This window comes from Antechinus flavipes, chromosome 2, assembly GCF_016432865.1.
Source record: "Antechinus flavipes isolate AdamAnt ecotype Samford, QLD, Australia chromosome 2, AdamAnt_v2, whole genome shotgun sequence".
NCBI classification, from domain to species: Eukaryota; Metazoa; Chordata; class Mammalia; order Dasyuromorphia; family Dasyuridae; genus Antechinus; species Antechinus flavipes.
The window spans coordinates 1,272,714-1,297,741 of NC_067399.1; the positions used below are offsets into that span (position 1 = coordinate 1,272,714).

Consider the following 25,028-nt stretch of genomic DNA (forward strand, 5'->3'; position numbering starts at 1 on the left):
CCAAAGAGATACTAAAGAAGGGAAAGGGACCTGTATGTGCCAAAATGTTTGTGGTAGCCCTGTTTGTAGTGGCCAGAAACTGGAAAATGAATGGATGCCCATCAATTGGAGAATGGTTGGATAAATTGTAGTATTTGAATGTTATAGAATATTATTGTTCTGCGAATCCAACCATTCTGGAGAGCAATCTGGAATTATGCCCCAAAAATTATCAAATTGTGCATACCCTTTGATCCAGCAGTGTTTCTATTGGGCTTATATCCCAAAGAAATACTAAAGAAGGGAAAGGGACCTGTATGTGCCAAAATGTTTGTAGCAGCCCTGTTTGTAGTGGCTAGAAACTGGAAAATGAATGGATGCCCATCAACTGGAGAATGGCTGGGTAAATTGTGGTATATGAATGTTATGGAATATTATTGTTCTGTAAGAAATGACCAGCAGGATGAATACAGAGAGGACTGGCGAGACTTACATGAACTGATGCTAAGTGAAAAGAGCAGAACCAGGAGATCATTATACACTTCAACAACGATATTGTATGAGGACATATTTTGATGGAAGTGGATTTCTTTGACAAAGAGACCTAACTGAGTTTCAATTGATAAATGATGGACAAAAGCAGCTACACCCAAAGAAAGAACACTGGGAAACGAATGTGAACTATCTGCATTTTTGTTTTTCTTCCCGGGTTATTTATACCTTCTGAATCCAGTTCTCCCTATGCAACAAGAGAACTGTTCGGTTCTGCAAACATATATTGTATCTAGGATATACTGCAACATATCCAACATATAAAGAACTGCTTGCCATCTAGGGGAGGGGGTGGAGGGAGGGAGGGGAAAAAAATTGGAACAGAAATGAGTGCAAAGGATAATGTTGTAAAAAAAAAATTACCCTGGCATGGATTCTGTCAATATAAAGTAATTATTAAATAAAAATTAAAAAAAAAAAAAGAACAATATTCAGCACTTAGATCATAATTACCCAAATTAATGATAAATGATAAATGATGATGATAAAGGAAAAAACAAGCTATTTGCATATGAATGGTAGCCAACTCTAGGGTCTGTGAAGTCAGAGGAAAGGAAAAAATACTTTGATGAAGTTATTGTCTATTTGAAAAAAACAGCAAATTGTACATTATAGATTTACAGTTTTATGTGCAATCATCTTTTTTTTAATTGTATTATATTATAAAAATACTTTTGTTCCAAAATTTAAAAAGAAAACTAAATATTATATCACCTTATCTTCAAAACAACCTTCCAAGTTAGGTGATATTATTCTCCCCATTCAAGAATTGAGGAAACTGAGGCAGAGTGTAAGTGCTTGCTAAGGGGCACAGCTAAGAACTGTCTGAAGCTTGATTTAAGCTGAGGCACTTCTGATTCTATGCCCAGGTTTCTTCATTGTGCTCAGTTCCCCTTAACTTTTAGATAATGGAAACATTGATATGAATAATGTTCTTTGAAGAAGATACCCCAAAACCAAGGCTTGAGGCTGCCCTGGCCCAATATTACTCCTTTGTCCAGGTGTTGGATTAGGACTCTCTTCCAGAATGAAGCCTGTCAGGATAGGACACAGGATATGGGAAACGGTTTTTGGCTTTGTCTCACTTGTGCCCAAGAAAACCGTGTAGGTGGCAACAAAAAGAGTGTGCGATGATCAATTCTAATGACTCTTATCAGTAATGAGATTCAGGCAAATTCCATTAGGCTTGTGCCGGACAGAGCCATCTGTTGGGACTGATAGTGGATTATAATATAGTCTTTGTTGTTATTTGATTGCTTTTTTTTCTTTTTGATCATATTTTTCTTGTGCAGCATGATAAATGCGGAAACATGCAGGTGAACAATTGCATATGTTTAACATATACTGGATTACTTTCTCCCAGAGGAGGGAGTGGAGAAAGAAAGGAAGAAAAATTTGGAATACAAGGTTTTAAAAGGGTGAATGTTGAAAACGATCTTTGTATCTATTTTGAAAATTTGGCAAATAAATAAAATTTGAAAATAAATTTTGAAAAAAACAAATGGAAATATTTTGAAACATATTAAAAATAATGATACAGAATAATGTGGCATATTCTATTTTGGGTTAAATAAGCACTAATTGTTATGGGCCAGAACTCCGTACTTGAAACAAGGATTCTTACAAGGTGTTAAGTCGGTGGAGTTGATAAGACAAGGGTTCCCTACTTTAGCGAGGTGATGGATAGTTCTCTAATTCAGTAGCTGTACTTAGCACTTAATAGAGTTCTACAAGAGTCACACCTAGGATAAGGTCATTATACCAGCGAGTATCAGCTGGGACAAACTCAGCCAGATTTTAGACTATTTCTTAGCAGGGGCGTCCTGGGCTGGTCAATGAGTCTGTTTCCCCATCTGTAAAATGAGGACGCGCACTCTGGGCCCGGTGGGTCCCTTCCAGTGACCATGTGGGATCCTACCAGAAGTCACTGTTTGGGATTTGGGGGCTTGGAATTCTCCCGAAAGTGACCAAAGGGATAAGGTGACCCAAGAGGAGCTTCTCTCTGCGAGTCGGCAAACACTGAAGGGCTGCCACGTGCCAGGCTCCGGGCTAAGCACCAGGAGCAAAAGCAGGAGCAAGGGGCGCCCCCTGCTGTCCCGGAGGTCACAGACTGGTGGCGCAGACACCACCCCAACCAGGAGACAGAGACCCCTGCGGGCCCCGCTGTGCACAGGACACACGGGAACTCAAGGGAGTGATTTACTACCCACTAGTTAGGGAGGGTAACGGCTTAAGGAGAGGAGAATTCTGGGAGGGAAGAGTCAAAATCCAATAGAATAATGGCTAGAGGAGGGAGTAATACTTAGGGAGGAGGAGAGAGGAATTCTGATCCAAGGCACTTAATTCTTCCTTGTTCTCGTTCCTCAGCATATCTAATGCTTGTGTGGGAAAAGGAGGAGAACTCATAGATTCTAAAGTAGATCCAGCCTTACAGGGCTCAGTTTCAGCTTCTCCGGAGTCACGAGATTTTAGGTAAGGCCTGGACTGGATTCCATTGTCCCACGCAGGGAGTGGCTGGAGAAGCTGTACATCACCTTGTCCACCACATGCCACTGACCAACTGGGGGGACACTAGACTTATGTGACCAATCACAACACACAGAGGGTGGGATTTTGCAGGTTCTTTGTCTGAAATGTATAAAAGCTGTAAGCATTTTAAAGGCTCTGGCCCTATCGGGCTGCAGAATTTTGCTGGCAGACCAGGGTGGGGTCCACTTCTCCAGATTCTAAGAAATGATTCTGTTTTCTACGAGTGATCTCTGAGTAGCCAATTTGGGTAGGTCTTTTTGTCCCAAACATGCTGAATTTAAGAGTAGTTTCCCTTAAGGAATGGTCTGCTTGCAGAGGGTTAAAGGTCATAATTACTTAGGAAAAATTAAATACAAAGCAGTCATGATTTATGATTGAAGGAGGTGAGGTGAGATCTTTCAAGACAGTGTGAAAATCGAGTAAGGCTTCATCTACTTCAGAGTTTGAGTAGGCCTGAAGGGCTTTGAGCATTGATCCAATAGCATACCTAACTCCCCTTCCTGCTATCCTCCCATGACATCGTTTTCTCCCTATTTCAATCAAATGTGGGCAACTATGTACTTATTGGTCAAGTTCAATCTCTTGGATAGTTCCCTGTTTAGAATGTGAGGCTCTCAGCCAATGAGGATGAGGGTCAGTGGTGGGAGGGAGCATTTGCCTTAGGGATTTGTTGTGCCACAGTTCCCTTGTGATGTCCAGACCCAGTGTCTCCAATTGTCCTATTTAGTTACTCTGCCTCAGGTTATAACTTTCCCTCTTAACGTTTGATCGGATACAGGTCTGTCTATTTTGGATGTCATTAGAATATCAGTAACCCCATCCAGGCACCTCCCCCATTATGTCATTGTTCTTGTTACCCTATAAAAATCTTGCTGTCCGATACTCAGCGCCGGATTCTTTGAGACCATAGTCTCCTTCAGCCCTGGGACCAACCAAGGATCCATTTGGTCCCAGTAAATCTCTCCATTTAATAAACTATTAAATTGTTCTCTAATCTTTGTCTTGCTCAGTTTCTCCCGCATTACACATTAAAGTGTTAACCCTGCCGGGCAGGAGGTGCTTCCTCCATTGTCTGCTGGAGAGCGCATAATAAACTTTGCTTAACTTCCAGAGATCTCTCCAGCTCTTTTGTTAAATGTGACCCCTCACCATTTCTGAGCCTTACACGGTTACAAATGGTGTATAAACCCCTCCCCCCACGCCCGCCATTTTCCCAAGAGCCTTTTGCTGCCAAACTTTCAGAGCGTGGGATCCCTTACTTCGGGTTATTCTGCTGAGGCAGTTTCCGCAGGAGGGGAGGGGGTGGAGGAGGAAAGGGGGGGAGGGAGGCGAGGGGGGGGAATCTTTCTGCTAAGAAGGAGGAGGGGGCGAGTGTGGGAGGGGAGGAAGTGACGGAGGCCGCGGGGAGGAGGAGCTCTCAGGGAGGAGCAGCCTGGAGGCGGGTGTTGCCCAGGTGCGATTTGGGCACTGAGGAGGACTTGGGAGTCTGGGAGGAGTTTAGGGCCGAAGGTCTTTGCGTGTTGGGGGCAGGACTAAGGTAGGAGAGGCACTGGGAGGCCTAAACTCCAGACCCTCGGTGTGATTGGGGGAGGGATGAGGCGGGGTTCTTGGGACCGGGAAGATCCTCCCAGACCGGGGTGACAGGAAGCAGGAAGTGTGCGTTTAGATCCCTCTCCGTTCCCTGCAGCCTCAAGTGCTCTGCCTTCCTTGGAAGTTCCCGTGTGTCCCCTTTCCCCCGGGAGCTCAGATCTCTCCCCGATTTCCCCGGGAGCTCAGATCTCTCCCCTATTTCCCCGGGAGCTCAGATCTCTCCCCTTTTTCCCCGGGAGCTCAGATCTCTCCCCGTTTCCCCCGGGAGCTCAGATCTCTCCCCGTTTCCCCCGGGAGCTCAGATCTCTCCCCGTTTCCCCCGGGAGCTCATATCTCTCCCCGTTTCCCCCGGGAGCTCAGATCTCTCCCCGATTTCCCCGGGAGCTCGGATCTCTCCCCGATTTCCCCGGGAGCTCGGATCTCTCCCCGATTTCCCCGGGAGCTCGGCTCTCTCCCCGATTTCCCCGGGAGCTCGGCTCTCTCCCCGATTTCCCCGGGAGCTCGGCTCTCTCCCCGATTTCCCCGGGAGCTCAGATCTCTCCCCGTTTTCTCCGGGAGCTCGGATCTCTCCCCGTTTTTCCCTGGGTTCACGCGACACTCAGGAAGCCAGGCCTGTGCTTGCAGCTCCCAGGTAGGTCTGAGCCTGCGTCCCCCATAATTCCTGCTTCCATGGCTGCCCTTGCCTTGGGGTCTCCTCTTCTGAACTCGTGGTACGTGGCCTCCGGGGCTACCAGGAGCACAGCTTTCTACCACGGCTGTCTGTTGGATGAGCCCCCCCACCCCTAAACCTTTTCCAGACTCCCAGTCACTTCCCTCATTTGGCGGCTCACACTTTCCCTAATTTCCCGCTTTCAGCCTAAGCTCTCCCCGGAGTTCCCAGCAGTCCTTCTAGGTAGATCCCGGCACAGCTTTCCTGCTTTCCCCGGCTCAGCGGTCCGTCCGGAGCACTTCTCTCCCCCCAGCGGCCCTGACCTCACCACGGACTGTCCTGGCCTGTCTTGCCTCCCACCCCTGCTCCCCAAACCTCCTGCTTCCCCCCCCCCCCCCCCCCCCCCCCCCGAGCCCTCAGAGTTGATCCCAGACCGGAGTTAGTCTCCCAGGCTCTTACTTTCCCGGATCTTGCCCTGGGGGCGCCATTCCAGAGCCCCGCCCTTCTCCCCCTTCCCAGGCCCCTCCCTCCCCCACAAAGCAGTCAGGCTATTGGCTGGAACGAGCATGTGGGTGTTAGTTCTGTTGAAGGGAGGCGGAGGACCCGGGGCAAGGAGAGCTCTGACTCGGAGCCCTGGAGGCTGACAGGTCTCCTCCCCTCGGGACTCCCGAAGCCCCTTGTGCCTCTGGGCTCTCTGTGGGAGGAGGGGGAGAGGAGGGAGGAGAAGAGGAGTAAAAGATGGAGGGGAGCACTCTTCCTCTTCAGACCTCCTTCCTCTCCGATCCTGACCCTCCTGCATTGTTTCTCCCCCCCTTGGGCAGGGGGGTTAAGGGACTTGCCCAGGGTCACAGCCGCGTGAAGCTGTTCGGTTCCTCATTTGAACCGGGGCCCTCCTGAGCTCCGGGCTGGTGTTCTATGCACCACAACCCCTAGCGCCCCCTCCTGCGCTGCTCTGAAGGGGGCAGTCTCTCCCCTGGGGACCAGGCCAGGGCCTTTGTACCTCCGGGAGGACTCACCCCCCAGGAGTCCCTGCAGGCTTTCCTCCTGCTGACAGAAGGGGGAAAGGCCTCTCCTCCTCCGGGAGGCTTCTCCCTCTCCTGCTTCTTGGGAGCAAGGCCTGGCCCAGGCAGGGATTGGGTCAAAGACAGACGCCAAAAGTGGGGAGAAGTTAGAAGAGCTTTACTGGCAGGGCCCCAGAGAGCGTCTCCCAGCTGGGAGCCCCGAGCAGTCAGCCGGGGACCAGGAGGAGGGGAAGCCGGGCTTCTCTCTGCAGAGGCAAAGGAGGGAGGGGCTCTCCTGGAGCTCCGGCCTGTCCCTTGGGGTCAGAGAGGCTTAGAATTAAAGCCCCCCAAGGGGAGGTGTGACCTCTGTTTGTAAGCGCTTTGGCTCTTGTCACTTGTGTGGGTCCTTCAAGGGTGGGAGCAACAGGACCCTGAGGTTACGACCAGGGACCAGAGGGAGGAACGTGACAAAATGGAGTCACTTTGGTTGCTTTGCTACCTCCACAGGGAGCCAGGAGCCAGAGGGAATGGGCCCTGGGAGCCTCGGACCTCCTCCCCAGGTGAGTGCCGTCCTTCCCCAGACCCGACCAACATCCGCAGTCCCAGCCATTTCTACAGACAGGGAGGATGGGCTGTGGAGCTGCAGGGCCCGAGGGATGGGTCATTTCCTTACAAAACAGGGGGAACACAGTAGTCACAGCCCTGCCCTGCCCAGCTGAGTCCTTGGGCCCCTGGCATCTGGGGCACTGAAACACACGCCCCCTGTGGGGGGTTATTACATACAGAGGATGGGGAGGTCCTCCCCTTACTTCATGAGGAAGCTCCATTCCCCAGGGATCAGATCTGCTCTCTTTGGGCCCGCCCAGCCCCCTCCCCACCCAGAGTCTCTCCTCCTCCTCTTGGTCTCCTGTGACCGAGCTCCCCTGAAGCTCCTGAAGCACAATTTCTCATGGTTACAACTAAATAACATCTCTCCAGGGGTCAGCACCATGTCCTCAAGAAGCCTCAGGAACTGACTGATCAGTGTAATATTCTTCTCTAAAATGTAGTATTCTCTGGGAGCAGGTTTCTTGGGGTCTCTGGGAACAGCCTTTGTTTCAGTTCAGTAATCCCCACAAGTGCAGCCAGGGGTTAAAGTCCAAATCCTTTATTGTGTCTTTGCAAGTCTTGTCTCCTTTCCTGGGGCCCGGTTAGCTTTCTTAGGGGCCTCTCTCTGTCCTTGGTTCCAAGAGTTTAAGCTCCTGCTGCCAGTCCTCTGTCTTCTCTGCTTCTGCCAGATCCTTGAGGTCCTCCTGAATGTGACTTGCTTTCTATGGGGGAGGCAGGAGGACGGCCACCCTCGTCTCTGTCTTCTCTAGTTTTCCCCAACTGCCTTCTCTGGCTTCTGGATCTCCCGGACTGAGTCCTGGCTGAGGCTCCTGCCTTATATATGGTCTTTTAAAGGTTTGAATCTTGTGGAATTATAGTAAGCACTAAGGACGGGTAAGGAACCAGAGACCTGTTAAGCACCATAGTAAACAACCATTGTCTCTGTGACCGACAGCACCTTGTTTCAAGTTCTCGCCCATAACAAACGTTCCTATGTGTGTATATGTACATGTACACACATACACACACACATTCACACATACATACACACACTCCACACTCACACACACTCACACACACACACACACACTCACTCACACACATACACACACACACACTCACACTCACACACACTGACACACACACACACACACACACACTCACACACACTCACTCACACACATACACACACACACTCACACTCACACACACACACACACACACACACACACACACACACACACACACACACTTGCACCCACCCAAGTTCCACTGTCTCACTTTTTCACCAGCTCTCCCTTCACTGGGAACACAAATAAAACCAAACAGTCACACAAGGTCCAGTCCATCTGCACAATGACAAGACCCACTTGCTGAAGGCCTCTTTCTCCTTCGGCACCAGGGCCCGCCCTCCTTGAGAGGCAGCAGCAGCAGCGAGATTCCTCCCTGCTCCTCAGCGTCCTGGTCTTTGTGCTAAGCCGAGGCCGCTGCCATAGGGGGCCCTTCCCCCCCCATGCCTTCCCCGTCACACACAGACACGTGTGACACCCCTGCAGCCACATGTCTACGGACACAGGAGCTCTGATCAGTGCCTCAGGCCCCTTTACCCCTCAGACAGAACAAGACACCTTCAGGCACATCCTTTGACTTTGTTTGGCTCAGGACTGATCCCTCCCTTCATCTCTCCTCCCTATGACTCCCTCCCCCTTTTTCTTCTCCCCCCTTTTCACTGGGGAGTACATTGCACTCCTCCATTCATCCTCCTATGTCATTTATTCTTCCTTCCTTTGACTAGATGACAGAACTTCGGATGTCCCCATTCCTTTGTTTGTGGAGATGTCTACCTGCTCACCCTCCTTGCCAGAAGTAACATTTCCCAGCCCTCCTTTCTCTCCACCCACTTCCCCTCTTTCCAGTCTCTCCTTAAGATCATGAAGACATGACAGACATTTCCAGCTTTCCTCTACTTTGATTCCCAAAGAAGGGTCTAAGTTGACACGTATCATCTCACTATGGTTGCATATAACTGGTTTGTCCTTTTATTTTGAGTCCCTGGAGCAAGTTCATTCAGGATTATTTTTTGTATTTCTCTTCACTTGTGTCTGAACTTCTAAAGTTTTTTTTCATTTATGGTCTTCCTTAGGAATGCTTGGAAGAATTTTCATTAAAGGTCCTTTCCCCTAATAGCGTGTTTTTGTTTCATAATTTACCTTTGGCCATAAGATCATGTTCTTTGACTTCTGTTATATTTTTTTCCAAGTTCTCTGCTCCTTAATGCGCGCTGCTGCTAACATTGGGCCCGGTGCTAATGATGGCTCCTTGGTACTTGATTGTATTGGACATTCTTTCCGGAGGCTTGCGGGATGTTTCCCGTTCACTTTGCAGCTCTGCATGTTGGCGATGATTCCCTAGGAGGAAGTTGAGGTAGTTCGAGGAAGGTGCAGAGAGAAATCTGAGAATTTTTCTCTTGGCCATTGGGAGCTCGATTCACACAGGAGCACACAGGCTAGTCATGCGGGAGGCTCCCAGGGCTACCAAAGGAAGCTGCCCATATCAGGAAATGTTGGTACTTGGCCAAGGCTCCTGGAGCTGGAATGGGATCAAGGATGTGGTCTTCTGTGACCCCTAAGATCATGCTCTATGGACTTTACCTGGGAAAGGAACGTGCTTCTAACTGCAGAAAGCGCATTTCTGAAAAAAATTCAGGGCCTGTCTCACCAAAGTAACCTGTGCAGTTTTTCTCTCCTGAGGATATAGTGGGGACTTGAAGAATTTCTTGAAGTCTTGTGTGTGGGCTGTTTTTTCAGGGCATTCTGCTAGGACAATGACACTTAAGTTTTTCCTTGCTCCCTTTTCTTGGTGACTTGTTTACTTTGAGATTCCTTACATTTTCTTCCCTAGGTTAAAGTCTCTTGAATTTGGTTTCGTATTTGTCATTGTCTTGGGGCTCCCAATTAGTCTCTAGGAGTTTTTAGAGAGTTTGTTGTATTTTATGAACTTGATTCTTTCTTTCACAGAACTTATTTCTTTTCCATTTAGTCTCCCCTCAAGTACTCTTATTCCATTCATGAACAGGTCTAACTCTAGCTCTCATTCTTCCAAGAATTCTGGCCCCATTAGGCCTGTGTCTAGCACAAGGACGTTGTACTTGGTCCAAAGCATTCTCTTTATCTATTGAATTGACTGTGTGATTTTAGATGTTTTGGTTTAGAATGTGATTGTGTTCATTTTTTTTCCTCCTGCTGAAGTATCCCTGGCAGCAATCCCACTTGGTCCCAATGAAGGGTTTCTGGGATCATTTACGGTGGTTGTTTTGATAGGATTTTGTTTAAAATTGGAGAAGGGAGACAATATTCATTCTTTGACTTGTAGTTTCCTTTCTCTGTTTGGACTTTCCTTGGTTTCAGCCTTGGGTCTCTGTCTGATTCTTGTAGGATTCTTAGGGGACGCTTTCTTGTTTGGAAACGTCAGTGGTGAAGCGTGGGGACTGTTTGTTGCAGATGTGAGAGAATTTTCCTGTCTGCTGCTCTTTGGAATGTTTCAGGCTATTTGTCCGGGCGGCAAGCCCTGCTCTCTCTCTGAGATGCTCCCGTCAGTGGCAGGGCGGGCCCAGGAGGTGCAAGGGGCGGGGCCTCTGAGGCAGGAGGCGGTGTCTGCCGGAGTTAAGGAACTGCTATAGGTTCCTCGAGCTGGCCAGGGGCGTGTCCTCTGGCTCGGTCTCCTCCTGGGACCCGCCTAACTCCAGAAGCCTCTGGTCTGGGCTCCGCCTCCGCCGTTCTGAGAGCTGGGCCTGGCGCTCCTGGAGGAGGGGCAGCTAGAACAGACAGCCCTGAGCAGAGCTCCTCCTCTTCTCCCGCTATGCTCCCTGAGAGCGTGACTGAGCAAAGCCGGAATGCTCGCACCTGGGTCTGCCTCTGTGGGATCCTGGGGGAGCCGGAAAACTGGTAAGTTTGGCCTAGCTGGGCCCAAAGGGGGCGCTACTGGGTCAGAGCAACACAAAGGAGATGCTACTGGTTAGAGTGACCCCAAGGGGGCGCTACTGGGTTAGAGCAGCATAAAGGAGATGCTATTGGGTTAGAGTGACCCCAAGGGGGCGCTACTGCGCTAGAATAGGCCAAAGGGGGTGATTTTCCATTAGAGTAGCCCAAAGGGGTCACTACAAGTGGCGCCCCCACAGGGACTTCCTCGTTATCACTCCCTGCTTCACTTCCTGACTCCTCTGAGTCTGTATCAGCCATATTGGCCCTTGCCACCCCCTCTTTCCATTGCAGAGCTTTTTGGCCTGGGAGCCTGTTCAGTTCTTTGCTTCCTTCACGGCTTTCTGAATCATTTGTGCTAAACTTGTCTGCAATCTCCAAAGCCTCCACAAGGGGGCCCAGCGGCCGCAGACAGGAGGCACCTCCTCAGGGAGGGGGGAGGGGGAGAGGAGAAGGCCTTCCTTGGGGAAGGAGGTGACCTTGCCCTTGTTCACTTTCTCCTCCCTTGTCTCTCTTTACTTCCTCTTTACACATCTCATCCCGGCCTCCTCCTGTACCTTCACATCCACCTCCTGCTTCTTCCTGCATCTTTCTGACTACCTCTTCCTATGAAGTCACACACAGCTATTGACAGTATTCTTCTTAGCTTTTTCTTCTCAATTTCTTTACCATAAAACTCTATTCTATGTATTGATTATCCCTTTTATACCTTCTGGTTTTCCTGTGATTTCAGTTTTGCAATTTGGTATTTCATTGACTGGATTTTATGCTCTCTTCTTTTTGATCTGATTAGGTAAGGGTTTTCTTTTTATTTGTCATGTTTTATTTCCAATTTATCCATTTCCCTTCTAATTATTACACCTTGTCTTTTGTATTTAGGGATTTGTTCATTTATTTTTCTAGGATTTTTTTTTAAGATGCTTAATCTTCAGTTTTTAAGTCTATGTTTCCCCCCAGAGGACTGCTTAAGCTGAACCCCAGAAATTTTGGGATATTATTTAATTAATCATTTTTATTTGCTTTTTTTTTGAGGGCAATTGGGGTTAAGTGACTTGCCCAGGGTCACACACCTAGGCAGTGATAAGGGTCTGAGGTCACATTTGAAGTCAGGTCCTCCTGACTTCAGGGTTGGTACTTTATCCCACTGCGCCACCTAGCTGCCCCCATTTTCATTTACAAAGTAATCATTGCAATGTTCTCTTCTCTGACTTAGCCATAATGTAATCTGTCACAGGTCAATCTCCTTTTAGGTTTGCATTTTTTGTTGCTGAGCTCTGAACCAATTTCCATTCTTATTTCATTAGGGAATGAAAGAGTATATTGATCATTTCTACCTTTTTACATTTGTGTGCAGGATCTCTGTATCCCAGTGGTTAATTTTTCTAAAAGTACCATGTGTTGAAAAGAAGTAGGCATCTTTATTGTCCCATTCAGAAGATGTCATAAGTCTTTTACCTCAAATTTCTCTAGACATTTGTTCATCTCTTTTACTTCATTTCATTCTGCTTGACTTCATCTCCCTTTTCCCTTTGGTTCTCTTACAGATTCCCCTCCCTCTCTTGCTCTTCAGCTAGTCCTGTTCATTGGTTTTCTAATTGCAGGGATATCTCTCTGTTAGAATCCCTACAAAGTGTTAACTCACTGGAATTGATAGAAACAATGCTTATGTACTTAAGTTTACACGTTTGAGAGTTTACACATTAGCTCAGACATTAAAGTTCACAAGTCAGGATTCAGTATGATATTCACAAGTTACACCTCCCACAATCCCACTCTTGGAGGAGGAGTCAACCTTTGAGTTCACACCTCTAAAAGAGCATAAAAGGATGAGGCTCAGTCAGGAGTCAGTAGAACTGAAGATTCAGAGAGAACTGGAGGCTAACGCTGGCAGAGGCAAAGGACAAGCAACAAGAGCTATTGGAACCAAGGAAGGAGATAGATCTAGAAGAAAACGTACTGGGCTATTTTGGAAGAGACAGTAAAAGACTACTTTAACAGCTGAGGTGATTATTGATTTGAACTGAAACTAAGGCTGCCTCCAGAAGCTCCCCCTCTCCCTTCCAAGAAATCTATTCCCAGAAAACCATCATATTTTAGAAAAGAAGAACACTACATCTTTCCCTCTCCTCTCTGTCCATCTTCCCTTCCTGTTTTGCCTAGATTCTCATTCTCTGAGCTCTCTGCTCACTTGGTCTTTCTTTTTTCGTTCACACTGCATACAATCAAAGCCTCTAAGGTCCCCATGCTGAAGCTGTACTGTAGGAGCTTTCTGAAGCATGAAGGCCAACTGCACAGATACCTTCCTTTCAGAACACTATATCAGGTCAGGTGTTGGGGAAAACTCTGCTTCTAGCAGGGAACATCTCCTCCAGATAATTCATCCTGCCTTGCTGTCCTTTGATTTTTTTCTGCACAGTCTCCTACAAATGCCAACCCTTTGTCCATGCTGTCCTTCTTCTCCAAGTGCTAGTTTCCCCCCAGAGTGACAACTCTCCCATCCCCAAGACTAGTAGATGTTTTAGGTGATTTATGTCCCCATTCTTCTATGAGAATTTTCATCAGTGGAACCCACCTCCTAAATCAGGCCTCCTACCTTTCTCTACCTAGTCCAATTTCCCACCTGACTCCCCGAATCCCCATGTGGTCTTCTGGTCAATATCAAAAACTATAAAAAAGCAAGAAATTTCTCAGATGTTAAGAAGTGAAATAATAGATTAGAAGAAATAAACTGTAAAATGTGGTTTACACATAGACCATGATGAGGTCAGGGTGGCAATTCCGTGTTTCAAATAAACATGTGTAAAATTCACATGGCCATTCTCTTTGGCAAAAGATGTTTTATTTAGGAGAAAAGGTTATAGATAAAATGAAGATGTAAAATAGGCCCAAGGAGTGGGAAATATAAAATGCAGTTGGAAAAGCAAAAGCATTACCAAGGAAAATACTTTGGAGGAATTCATTAAAGGGATATGCCATGTGGCTCTAGGATGCCATTCCATTATGTGTTCCATAATAAGTCATTTCTCAGCTTTATTTCAACTGATCCCAAATTCTATCAGTCTCTTAATGACCACAGTCTAAAAGCTGACCCTGACTCTCAGAAAGCCTATGCCTTTGGGCAAATCCCTGCACTAAGTTTTTGTTTCCTCCTATAAATTCAGGGGGGGTTGGATTCCACATTCGAAGGGTCTTTCAGCTCCATATCTGACTTTTGATGACTTAGGTGATGGTGACATTCAAGGATGTGGCTGTGGACTTCACTAAGGAGGAGTGGGGGCTCTTAGACCCTTCTCAGAAGGAGCTGTACAAGGAGGTCATGGTGGAGAACGCCAAGAACCTGCTATCCCTGGGTAAGGGCATGTCTCTTGATAATTGCAAGCCTACAATCAAAGGAAAAATCTCCATTCCCCGGGGTGTAAGATTTGGGGATTGGGGAAAGAGAAGGGAAAATGCTGGTCTTTGCCTTGAATGATAGGGCCTGGGGATGTCCTTTGTTGTTCCTGAAGCTCTCTCTTACCCATTCCAGGTCAAAGATTAAATCAGTGGAAGCATCTCAAACCTGGAACTAATCTTAGGGGTTAGTCTCTACCTAGACACAAATTTTGTCTGCCAAAGTGTGTGTGTGTGTGTGTGTGTGTGTGTGTGTGTGTGTGTGTGTGTGTGTGTATGTGTGTGTGTGTGTTTACATGTCTGTGTATTAGTTATGTATGTATAAAAATTTTCTATGTAATGGCAGCCATCTCTAGGTTGGCGACAGGCAAAGTGAAGGGGAAAAAATTACTTAATTTTGTTGTCTATTTGAAATTAATAGAAAGTTGTACATTGTGGATTTACAGTTTCACGTGCACCATCTTTTTTAATGTACTATGATATCGAAATGTTTGTTTATAAATTAAAAGTAAAACAAAATATTGTATCATTTTATCCTCATCTTAACTTTCCAAGTTAGAGTGATATTGTTATCTCCATTTGAGAGTTGAAGAAACTGAGAAAACAAACAAAGTTTAATTGACTTGCCCACAGGTACACAGTTAGTAATTGTGCAAGGCTCACTTCAAACTCAGGTACACTTGACTCATGTCCAGGACTCTCCACTGAATCACCAGCTCTCATTAAGTTATGGAAAATGGAAACTATGAAATGAGTCTATCCTGTAAAAAAGGTGTGTGTACTAAGTTCAAGGTCCTGCTTGATCAGGCCTCATACTGCTCCCATCCAGTAATTCTTTTTACCCAGGTTTGGGATCAGAAGTTTCTGCCAGAAAGGAGTCTCACAGGACAGGAGGTGGGAGGAAGGGCCTTTGGTTCTCTATCAAAGGCAGCTGTACAAATAGTGGGCACTTCCTGTCTTAGGTGACTTGCTGTACAAGCCCCAGTGGGTAAGTACTTCTCTCCATCTTCTCTGATTTCCATGTCCAGGGCTTCCAGTTCTCAGAGAAGAGGTGACCTCTTATTTTGAGCAAAGGGAAGCACTGTGGATGCTGGACAAAGAAGGCATGAGGAAATGCTCTCCAGGTGAGTGAGGTGAAAGCAGGGATATGAGAGCTGTGGTCACCAGCAGCTTCTGGGACTTACCCTGAAGTAAATGCTCAGTTTAGGGAAGAAAGGCCAGATTTGGATTTCTTTGTTGGATATTTCTTGGCAGCAGTGTCCAGGTCTCCTCAGTGAACCTCAGTTTCCCATCTACAAAATGAGTGGGTCACACTCATGTTCCTGTAGGGCCCTTCCAGTGCTCCTCTGTGATCCTGTAAGAAGTCACTGTTAGGGATTTGGGGCAGTGGAGCTCTCCTGAAATTGCCCCAAGGGATTAGGTTTGAGACATGAGCCATTTATTAGAACTTCTAGTCAGTAAACAATTAAGGGTGCTAAGTGAAATGAGCAGAACCAGGAGATCATTATACACTTCAACAACGATATTATATGAGGATGTATTCTGATGGAAGTGGATCTCTTTGACAAAGAGATCTAACTCAGTTTCAATTGATAAATGATGGACAGAAGCAGCTACATCCAAAGAAAGAACACTGGGAAATGAATGTGAACTATTTGCATTTTTGTTTTTCTTCCCGGGTTCTTTTTACCTTCTGAATCCAATTCTCCCTGTGCAACAAAAGAAGTGTTCGGTTCTGCAAACATATATTGTATCTAGGATATACTGCAACATATCTAACATATATAGGACTATTTGCCATCTAGGGGAGGGGGTAGAGGGAGGGAGGGGAAAAATCGGAACAGAAGCGAGTGCAAGGGATAATGTAAAAAAATTACTCTGGCATGGATTCTGTCAATATAAAGTTATTGTAAAATAAAATAAAATATATAATAAAAAAAGTTATTATAAAATAAAACAAAATATATAAATAAATAAATAAAGGAAAGGAAAGAAAAAACAATTAAGGGCCTGCTACATGGCAGCCCTGGGCTAAACACCAGGAACACAAAGTGAAGTGAGGGACATCCCTTGGTCTCCTGGAGGTCACAGAATCGTGGGGTAGACAATACACTAGCAACCGTGGAGAGACCCACTGTGCACCAGATAAACTGAATAATTTAGTACCTCAATGCATCATTAATTGGCGAGGATCATAATGGTTTAAGAAGGAAAGCAGAACTGGGAAGGAAAGAGCCAAAGTGAAATAAAATAGTTAGCATTTATAGAGCCCTGTGTGCCATGCTCTGTGTTGTTTTATTTTATTGTCATGAGAATCTGAGGACTTAACCGTTGTTATTATGCCCATTTGACAGATAAAAAAACTGAATCTGACAGAAGTACCATAACTTGACCAGCAAATTAATTAAGTGGAAGTTAAACCCTGGGATTCTTGATTCAAGGCCCTATGCACATTTTGAAGCAGATATGATAAACATAGTCATATATGTATGGTGTAGAAAACAGAATTGCACAAAAAATGGAGACATGGAAATTCATTTTTTAAACTCTAGCCAGTCAATGCAATTGCCAATTACTGTTAAAAAAAGATTTATATTTTTATTGGCTCTTGACAAGTTTTGCACTAAAGGACAAATGTACTCAATGGTCAATTTCAAATATTGCTTTAATGTTGCTTTTCTATAATATTTACATGCTCACAAGCTTTGAAAGGATAGTAACTGAATCCCTCCTGAATGACCAACCCATGTCACCAACCAATTCCTTTGAGAAACTGCCAGATAGAAGAAGAGTAAGAGGAAACATTCAAATTAGAAAATAAGCTTACACATGTCAATTAGCAGACTATAAGGTCTGATTTTCTGAAAGGTTGTGAGCTTCCATGGTGATTTCATGATGGCCTCTCCTGTCCCTGCCTCCTGACCATGGTTTTCAAGTAGCCTGCCAGAACTGCTGCAGGAATGCAGACCCAAGTCACATCTTACTCAGGCAATTAGAGATGGGGTTGCTAGGTAACCCAGAAAGGAGAGAACTCCACTGGTCCAGAAAGAGACAGGCCCACGGGTCTTTGCACTCCTGTGGCCATTTGTATATGAATGTTCAATCGTCCTGTAATGCTGGGAACAATGTAATATCATTTTGAGAAACCAAAAGTCTTATTGCACTTAGAAGCAGCCAGAGTTTAATGGGATCACAGCAAAGTCCTCCACAGCAGTGTGTGGGTGATTATGAGAACTTGAAATCATTGAAAGACAACTGCTAAGGTGGAAATATGCACATCTGTATTGTCCCAGAGGACAGCTACCTATATAACCAAATGAGACATTTATTTACCACTGACGGTGCTGCTAAGATATTTGTGGGTCAGATCCCTTGAATCATTATCTCATTCCTTCAAGGGGTTTGTGAGCTTCTAAAAGGGAAAGGATTGCCATAGTGGAAGTCCCATATCACAGGATGAGGATCTTAATTTCCTATCTGAAACACATTTTCAGATGTGGATATTTTCATGCATTTTTTAAAAATTGTGTTTCTTAAGCTATGTAGGGGCCATATAATCATTTTTGTTTTTATTTTTTTTCTGAAGCAATTGGGTTTAAGTGACTTGCCTAGGATCACACAGCCAGGAAGTGTTCAATGTCTGAAACCAGATTTGAATTCACTTCCTCCTGACTTCAGGACTGGTGCTCTATCCACTGCACCACCTAGCTACCCCATGATAATTGTTTAAAAAAGAAATAACTATTAGCTGTTTCAAAAAAAGTAATGTGTCAGTACAAAATCACTTTTGATATGTTATACTCAGGTATAAGTTAGAAATTGTATTGTTACAAATAACAAGTAGTTTAGCCTTCTGAATATGACCTCAGATAATGTAATAGAAAAGAATAAAATTGAAAGTGATTATTATGGAAATTTGTTATGTTACAGGTAAGACGGATCATAAAATAATTTCATTATTTAGTATATATGCACATGACATATCTATGGAAAAAACTTTGAAAGTACAAATAATGAAAGGGAAAGGGAAAAATTGAGGGTGGAGATCATTTGTCACCTATTGTAGGCAGAGCATGTCCATTCACAAGATATAAATCCTAGTCTAAGCTGCTGGAATTGAGGTCAAGTCCCTCAGCCATTCTGACCTGACTTATGCACCTCATCAGAATGAAGACACGTTCAGTATTGTCACAGATTATTGTGAGGTTCCATTGTAAGTGCATGAAGCTCCTTAAAAAATAAATTATGTTTGGAATATAAACTAATGAGATTTAAAATGATTGCTTCTGCTCATTTAGAATTTTTCTCTTTGCCTAGGAAAAGAAGAAATAACTCAGTTTCTCTTCTGCTCACAGAGAAAAGGGGATGTAAATATATATATGCGCCTGCATCATGTTGACATTTATTTAATTGTTGTTATCTTTCTTTTCTTTTCTTTTTTTTTTTTTGGGGGGGGGTGGGGGGGTGGTGCGATGAAGCAGAGATCAGACTTGGAGTGAAGAAAATTCCTGCAGAGCTAAGACATTCTGTGTTCGAAACTCACAAGCAAAGACTCATGGGTGATGGTCCCTATGACTTTATTTGGAGAGAAATCTGTGCATCACATGAGAGAATCCAGATTAGAGAAAGAGATTGTGAAGGAAACCAATGTGGAAAAGGTTTTGTAAAAAAGGAAACTCTCATTGTACATCAGAAAATCCACACTGGAAGGAAGCGTTATGAATGTAACCAATGTGGGAAAGCGTTTGTAAAAAGAGGAAGACTTACTACACACCAGAGAATCCACACAGGAGAAAAACCTTATGAATGTAAACAGTGTGGGAAGTCTTTTTCAAGAAAGGGAACGCTTACTGTACATCAGAGAATTCACAGTGGAGAGAAACCTTATGAATGTAACCAATGTGGAAAGGCTTTTACAAAAAAGGACGGTCTTACTACACATCAGAGAGTTCACACAGGGGAGAAACCTTACATATGTAACCAGTGTGGAAAGACTTTTGCACAAAAGGTAGTTCTTACTGTACATCAGAGAACCCACACTGGAGAGAAACCTTATGAATGTAACCAATGTGGAAAGGCTTTTGGACGGAAAGGAACTCTTACTACTCATCAGAGAATCCACACTGGAGTGAAACCTTATGAATGTAACCAATGTGGAAAGGCTTTTACAGAAAGGAATGCTCTTGTTATACATCAGAGAATCCACACTGGAGAGAAACCTTATGAATGTAACCTCTGTGGAAAGGCTTTTACAGAAAGTGGAACTCTTACTCTACACCAGAGAATTCACAGTGGAGAAAAACCTTATGAATGTAATCACTGTGGAAAGTCTTTTACTAGAAAGGAATCTCTTATTATACATGAGAGAAACCACACTGGAGAAAAACCTTATAAGTGTAACCAATGTGGAAAGGCTTTTACAGAAAATGGAACTCTTACTGTACATCAGAGAATCCACACTGGAGAGAAACCTTATGAATGTAACTACTGTGGAAAGGCTTTTAGTTATAAAGGAGATCTTAGTATACATCAAAGAAACCACACTGGAGAGAAACCTTATGAATGTAACCAGTGTGAAAAGGCTTTTAGACAAAAGAGTGCTCTTACTGATCATCAGAGAATCCACACTGGAGAGAAACCTTATGAATGTAACCACTGTGGAAAGGCTTTTAGAAGGAAGGGAGTTCTTACTGTACATCAGAGGACCCACACTGGAGAAAAACCTTATGAATGTAAACAATGTGGAAAGGCTTTTACAAAAAAGATATCTCTTACTGTACACCAGAGAATCCACACTGGAGAGAAACCTTTTAGATGTAACCAGTGTGGAAAGGGTTTTACAAAAAGGGTATACCTTACTAAACATCAAGGAATTCATACTGGAGAGAAATCTTATGAATACAACCAATATGGAAAGGATTTTATATAAAACTGTTACTCTTAATTGCCAGATCTGTGAAGAAATGTAAAGGCATTAAAATAAGGAGGAAAATGAATTGGGGAGAAAACCCTGGGAGAAGATGTGATAGTGCTCATGCCTTTTGTATTTGGCCAGTTCTAACTATAACACTATGGCGACAGTGAGGAAGGGAAAATAAAAGACTAAAGGGGGCCGATAACTTCTTTAGCATGTTGGATCCTTCTTTGCTACCTGGTCTCCTATTTGAAGGACAGCATGGCAGAATGGAAAGATCACTATATTTGGAGTCAGGCCATGGGTTGAAATTTTGGTTCTACAACTCTGGGCTTGGGAAAGTAATTTAATTTAACTGGAGCTCAGTGCATTTAGATTAGCATTAGGCTCTGTCCCAAACCTAAATCTTGAAAGCCAAAGAAGAGTTTTAAGATGATCGGTATGCTTCAATGCCAATTATTACTGGTTCTCGGCTTCAAATTAGGAGTAATGACTCATGAGTTCATTAAGCTTTCTGGATGTGATTGGCAGTTTGGAAGAGGCAATAAGATATCAGCAATTCTAAATCTAGATGTCTGTTGATTTAGGAAACTTGCACATCCTTCCTAAATAAACAAGTCTGTGCAACTAATGAAATAGATTTCTTGCTATATTTGTTCAGGCAGAAGATATTTTCTTAAGATGCTTTTAAGAATGAAAGAATAACAACTCTGAGGTTTCATCTTAAATTAAAAATTATATTAAAATTAAAATTCAAGATTCAGATTGACAGTGATAATTCCAAAAGCTGCAAATAGCATTGGGAGGGGAGTGGGAATCCAATTAGAGACACAGTAATACAATGTATGTAGCTATGAATTGATGGTCCAACTGTTCTGTAAGTCATATAGTATCAGGATTTATTAAAAGGTGACCAAATGTTTATACTTTCGATAAAAAGGCCTTATAGAAAGGCATGAATTCTAAGGAAGTGAAAGAAAGAAAGACTCCATCTGCACTAAAATATTAAAGTGGATTTTTGTTTTGTTTTGTTTTAGTTTGGTTTTTTTGGTAGCAAAAATTGATTTTTACTTGGAGAATGTCTAAACAAATTATGATAATGAACATATTGGCATATGATGCCATGAAAAAAGTGGATAGGAAGAATTCAAAGAAATATGGGGATATGTAAATAAATGGAGATAGACTGAATTAAGAAAAGCTAGCTACATGGTGATTCCTAAAATACTCAGATATCCTGATCAGTGATCTCTTCAATTTGAAATTGTTCCAACAATGTAGATCCAGCAATATTTGTCCATCCTGTGCAACTCTTGCCTATGTTTCACATGGGTTCATCACAGAGCATCTATCCTATGTTATGGAGTCCTTCCTTTCTCCTACCATCTCAAGGCCACTCGTGCAGTGGCTATCCACTCACCAGCCCTCTTCCTTCCTTGTGACAAGCTCCTCTTCTCTTCTTGTCCCAGAATTCTTTAATGTCAAGAATGAGCAATGCCAATTATCCCAACAGAGGACACCAAGAAAGTTCACAAAGTGTATTGGTAAGCAAACATCTGACTCCCTTAACAAATGGAGAGAGGCAGCTGCCAGAGATGGTACCAACTGGACTATAAATGAACCTGTGAAATCTTTTAACTTTGTAATCTGTCTGTGCTAACAGTGAAAAAACATACCTTTGGGACCCTACAATCTGTCAGATGTTGATAGGTTGATACATTAGGCAGAAATGGGGGACCATCACCAGTTGTCTTGACCTATATCTTGCCACTGGGCTCAGATGGTTCTGAAGGATGGAGTAAGGCTGATGACTTTGCCCAGTTTTATCTCACTTACATCCAAGTCACTTGGAAATCAAGACATCACTTGCTGATGGCATCAACCCTCTTTGAGAACAAAAGAACAAAAAGAATCTTCAAGTGAAAAAGCTCATGAGTTCAAAAGTTCACCATTCCTCTTAATTAGAAGCAAAAGTTCAGTTTTCCCTATCAGCCACTTTTAATTGCAAGAAAACTGGCTTCAGTTAAAAAGTGCATTATGTTTACAAAACATTCAAATTCCATAGAAATTGTTCTCTCAGAACCACTTGCAAATCATTTCATGTCCAGGAAATTTATTATTTTCTATATGTTTTATTATTGTGATTTTGTTCTAGAGGATCTGTTCTCTATACTAGCTAAGATAGTGCCATTCCTGGAAATGCTGTCTCTAGGTATTTTTGTACAATTGGAGGAAATTTGCTATCACTTATTTCTGCAAGATCCAGGTAGAAAGTATCAATGTTTTTGAGATTAAAAGAGAGGTTTTTACCAATTCACATTTCAGACTTTCAACCAATCAAATTGTCCCTGTTTCCATGATACTGTTAGTCTTTTACCTATTTATATTGTTTTCCCCACCTACCAACTCCTGGGTTTTTTTTTTTTTTTAATATTTAAAATGGGGAACAGGGGAACCTTTCATCCTTCAGGTTTTTAGCTCCATTGAGAATCCATTTGTCCTTTTAATTATTAAAGTTGTCCTTACTTAATAAACTGCTAATGCTCAGAGCTTTGTCTCTCAGTTGACTTGACTTGACTTGTGACAATTAGGCCTGGTGGTCTTTAGACCACTCATACAATCTCTCCTGAAGGAAGGTTTAAGTTTATAGAATGTATGCATGGAATCCATTGCCATCAAATTAAACCTGGTTGTCTTTTGCCTGATTTGTTGTTCAGTCACTTCAATGGAATCCAAGATACTAGAAGTTTCTTGAAATTTCCTTTTCCAGCTCATTTTATACAGGAGGAAACTCAGGCAAACAGGGTTCAGTGAGGTGGCCGGGCTGACACACCTAAAAACTGAGACAGGTTTTAAATACAGGGAGTTGAGTCTTCCTGATTTAGGGTGAGGGTTGGGGCTCTGAACACTGTGGGCTCCTAGCAGTCCTTGGTCTCATCTTAAAGGAGGCTATAAGCTTGGAGAGCATTTGTTTTTAAATCATTCATTCTTGTCCCACTCTTAAGGGTCAGGAAAGTTGTCATTCTGTCAACTTCAGGTGATCAACTTGAATCAAGTTGCTGAGACTAAAAGTGGCTCAAAGGTATAACTTGCAAACAAATTCTTCCAGACTCAGTTTTATAATTTTTATCATCAGTGGTCAATCTTATCAGATAACAACCATTCCTATATTAGGAATAAACTTCTAAATACCACTATCACCTTGGTGATTGTACTGAGTCTTTCTTAGAATTGGATAGTTTTCCTTTAGCAATGTCTTCCCCAAAGCTAATAAGATTTTCTGACCTTTTCCAAAGAGAACACACCTGTTAAGTCCCAGTTCTTTCCACATAGGGAGAATTTTCAAGGTCTCCTCCTCCCCAAATCTTAAGTATAATTTTAAAACAAAGACTGCTCAAATACTTACTGGAGTTGCTAAGTGTTGTAACCTTATTCTTGAGCAGCTGAATTCATCATTTGGCCTCTAGACCCAAATGGAATTAATTTAGTAAAGGTGTGATTGCATTCCAACCCTTCATTCAATTCTATTCAATTCCAACTCAAGCTGTGCTGACCAGCCCCCATCAAGAGCAACCCCCAGCTTATAGCCAAGGTTTATAAAATTAGCCAACTTGGGACTTAGTCCTTGCAGAGGATCTAACATACCATGCCATTCTATGCCAAGGAACACTGCCCACTGAAATGATATTCTTTCAGCGTTATCCTCTCTTTATCCTCACATATTTCCCTAACTAAACTTTATAGCTCTTATCATTGGCAAAGAGCCAGTTTTGACACTAGCAAGTAGTTGGAAGGTGATTGGCCAGCTGAATTTGAAGCCAAAGTGTCATGCTGGCGTGTAGGTGACATGTTGTTTGGTCTATAGTTCCATGTTAATAAGTAATTGTGTGATGTTTGCATGTGGTATACTTTGACATTAAAGTGTTAGTGTGCCCTTGGTGTGCAGTTGGCTATGATATTAAAGGGTTAGCATGTTGGAAATTGCAATTGTAAAGAGCCTAGCCCTCATTAATCACTATTAGATGTTAGCTATTATTATTGGACGGTTAGGTAGAGCCGCAAATAGAGGACTCTGGATAGAGGGAAAACAGTACTGAGCATTAGGTTTGGAACAGGGAAGGCTCGTGTTCATTAGTCCAAATCTGATCTCAAACACTGTTACTTTGGGTAAGTCACTTAACCCTGTTTCCTCCTGTGTGAACTGAGCCAGAGAAGGAAATAGCCAACTACTCCGGTATCTTTGGGAAGAAAACCTCAACTGCATCACAATGGCACTAAAACACTTGAACAACATTCTGATTATCAGAGTGAAAAAAGTACTGGCTTTGGGACCAGAGGACCTGAGTCTAGATCCTAATTCTTCCACCTTTTAGCTGAGTGATCTTGGGTACGTTAAAGTTAACTTTCTTTGTCTGGAAATTGAGGAGGAGGGTAGAATAGATGATCTGGAAGGAAGTCTCCTAATTTGTTTTGATTAAATTCACTTCTAACAGTAAAACATTTTTTAAAACATGTGCCTCTAATGTGTGTGCTTATTTATAAAGTATATGTGTGTGTATGTATGCGCGTGTGCATATATGTATCCCTGTTAAGAATGATACCTATTATGAAGCTTCCTCCAAATTTGAAATCCTGAAGGGAGGAGATAAACACAAAAATTATAATATCTGATGTTGGTCAGTGAGGAACCACTGGGATTTTTTGAACAAGGTGTTGATTTGGGCAGCTTGGCACTTTGGGGATCTCATTGCAGCTTCAGAGCACAGAGAATGGAATGGAGGGGAGAGCCTGGCAGCGAAGACTAAGCAGCAAACTCCTGCAATGGTCCAGAATGAGGGCTGGGGGGAGGAGAACAGCAA

The 25,028-nt window shown here is 43.6% G+C and overlaps 2 protein-coding genes, 1 long non-coding RNA gene and 1 pseudogene across 4 annotated transcripts in view; all 4 read left to right on the top strand.

Annotated features, from left to right (window-relative positions):
* Positions 1 to 9,072, top strand: part of LOC127547252 (uncharacterized) — a 67,663-nt gene extending 58,591 nt beyond the window's left edge. Inside the window, exon 2 of the long non-coding RNA XR_007950111.1 lies at positions 8,684 to 9,072. This is a non-coding gene — a long non-coding RNA (uncharacterized LOC127547252). The remainder of the gene's footprint in view (positions 1 to 8,683) is intronic.
* Positions 1 to 18,849, top strand: part of LOC127547244 (zinc finger protein OZF-like) — a 170,947-nt gene extending 152,098 nt beyond the window's left edge. Inside the window, exons 3-5 of the mRNA XM_051974042.1 lie at positions 14,089 to 14,215; positions 15,284 to 15,379; positions 18,573 to 18,849. Coding sequence (XP_051830002.1) covers positions 14,089 to 14,215; positions 15,284 to 15,379; positions 18,573 to 18,754 — 405 coding nt within the window. The 3' untranslated portion in view covers positions 18,755 to 18,849. The remainder of the gene's footprint in view (positions 1 to 14,088; positions 14,216 to 15,283; positions 15,380 to 18,572) is intronic.
* LOC127547246 (zinc finger protein 260-like) overlaps positions 1 to 25,028 on the top strand; it is a 149,672-nt gene that overhangs the window by 50,605 nt on the left and 74,039 nt on the right. The window lies entirely within an intron of this gene.
* On the top strand, positions 18,974 to 24,681 carry LOC127552310 (zinc finger protein ZFP2-like; annotated as a pseudogene).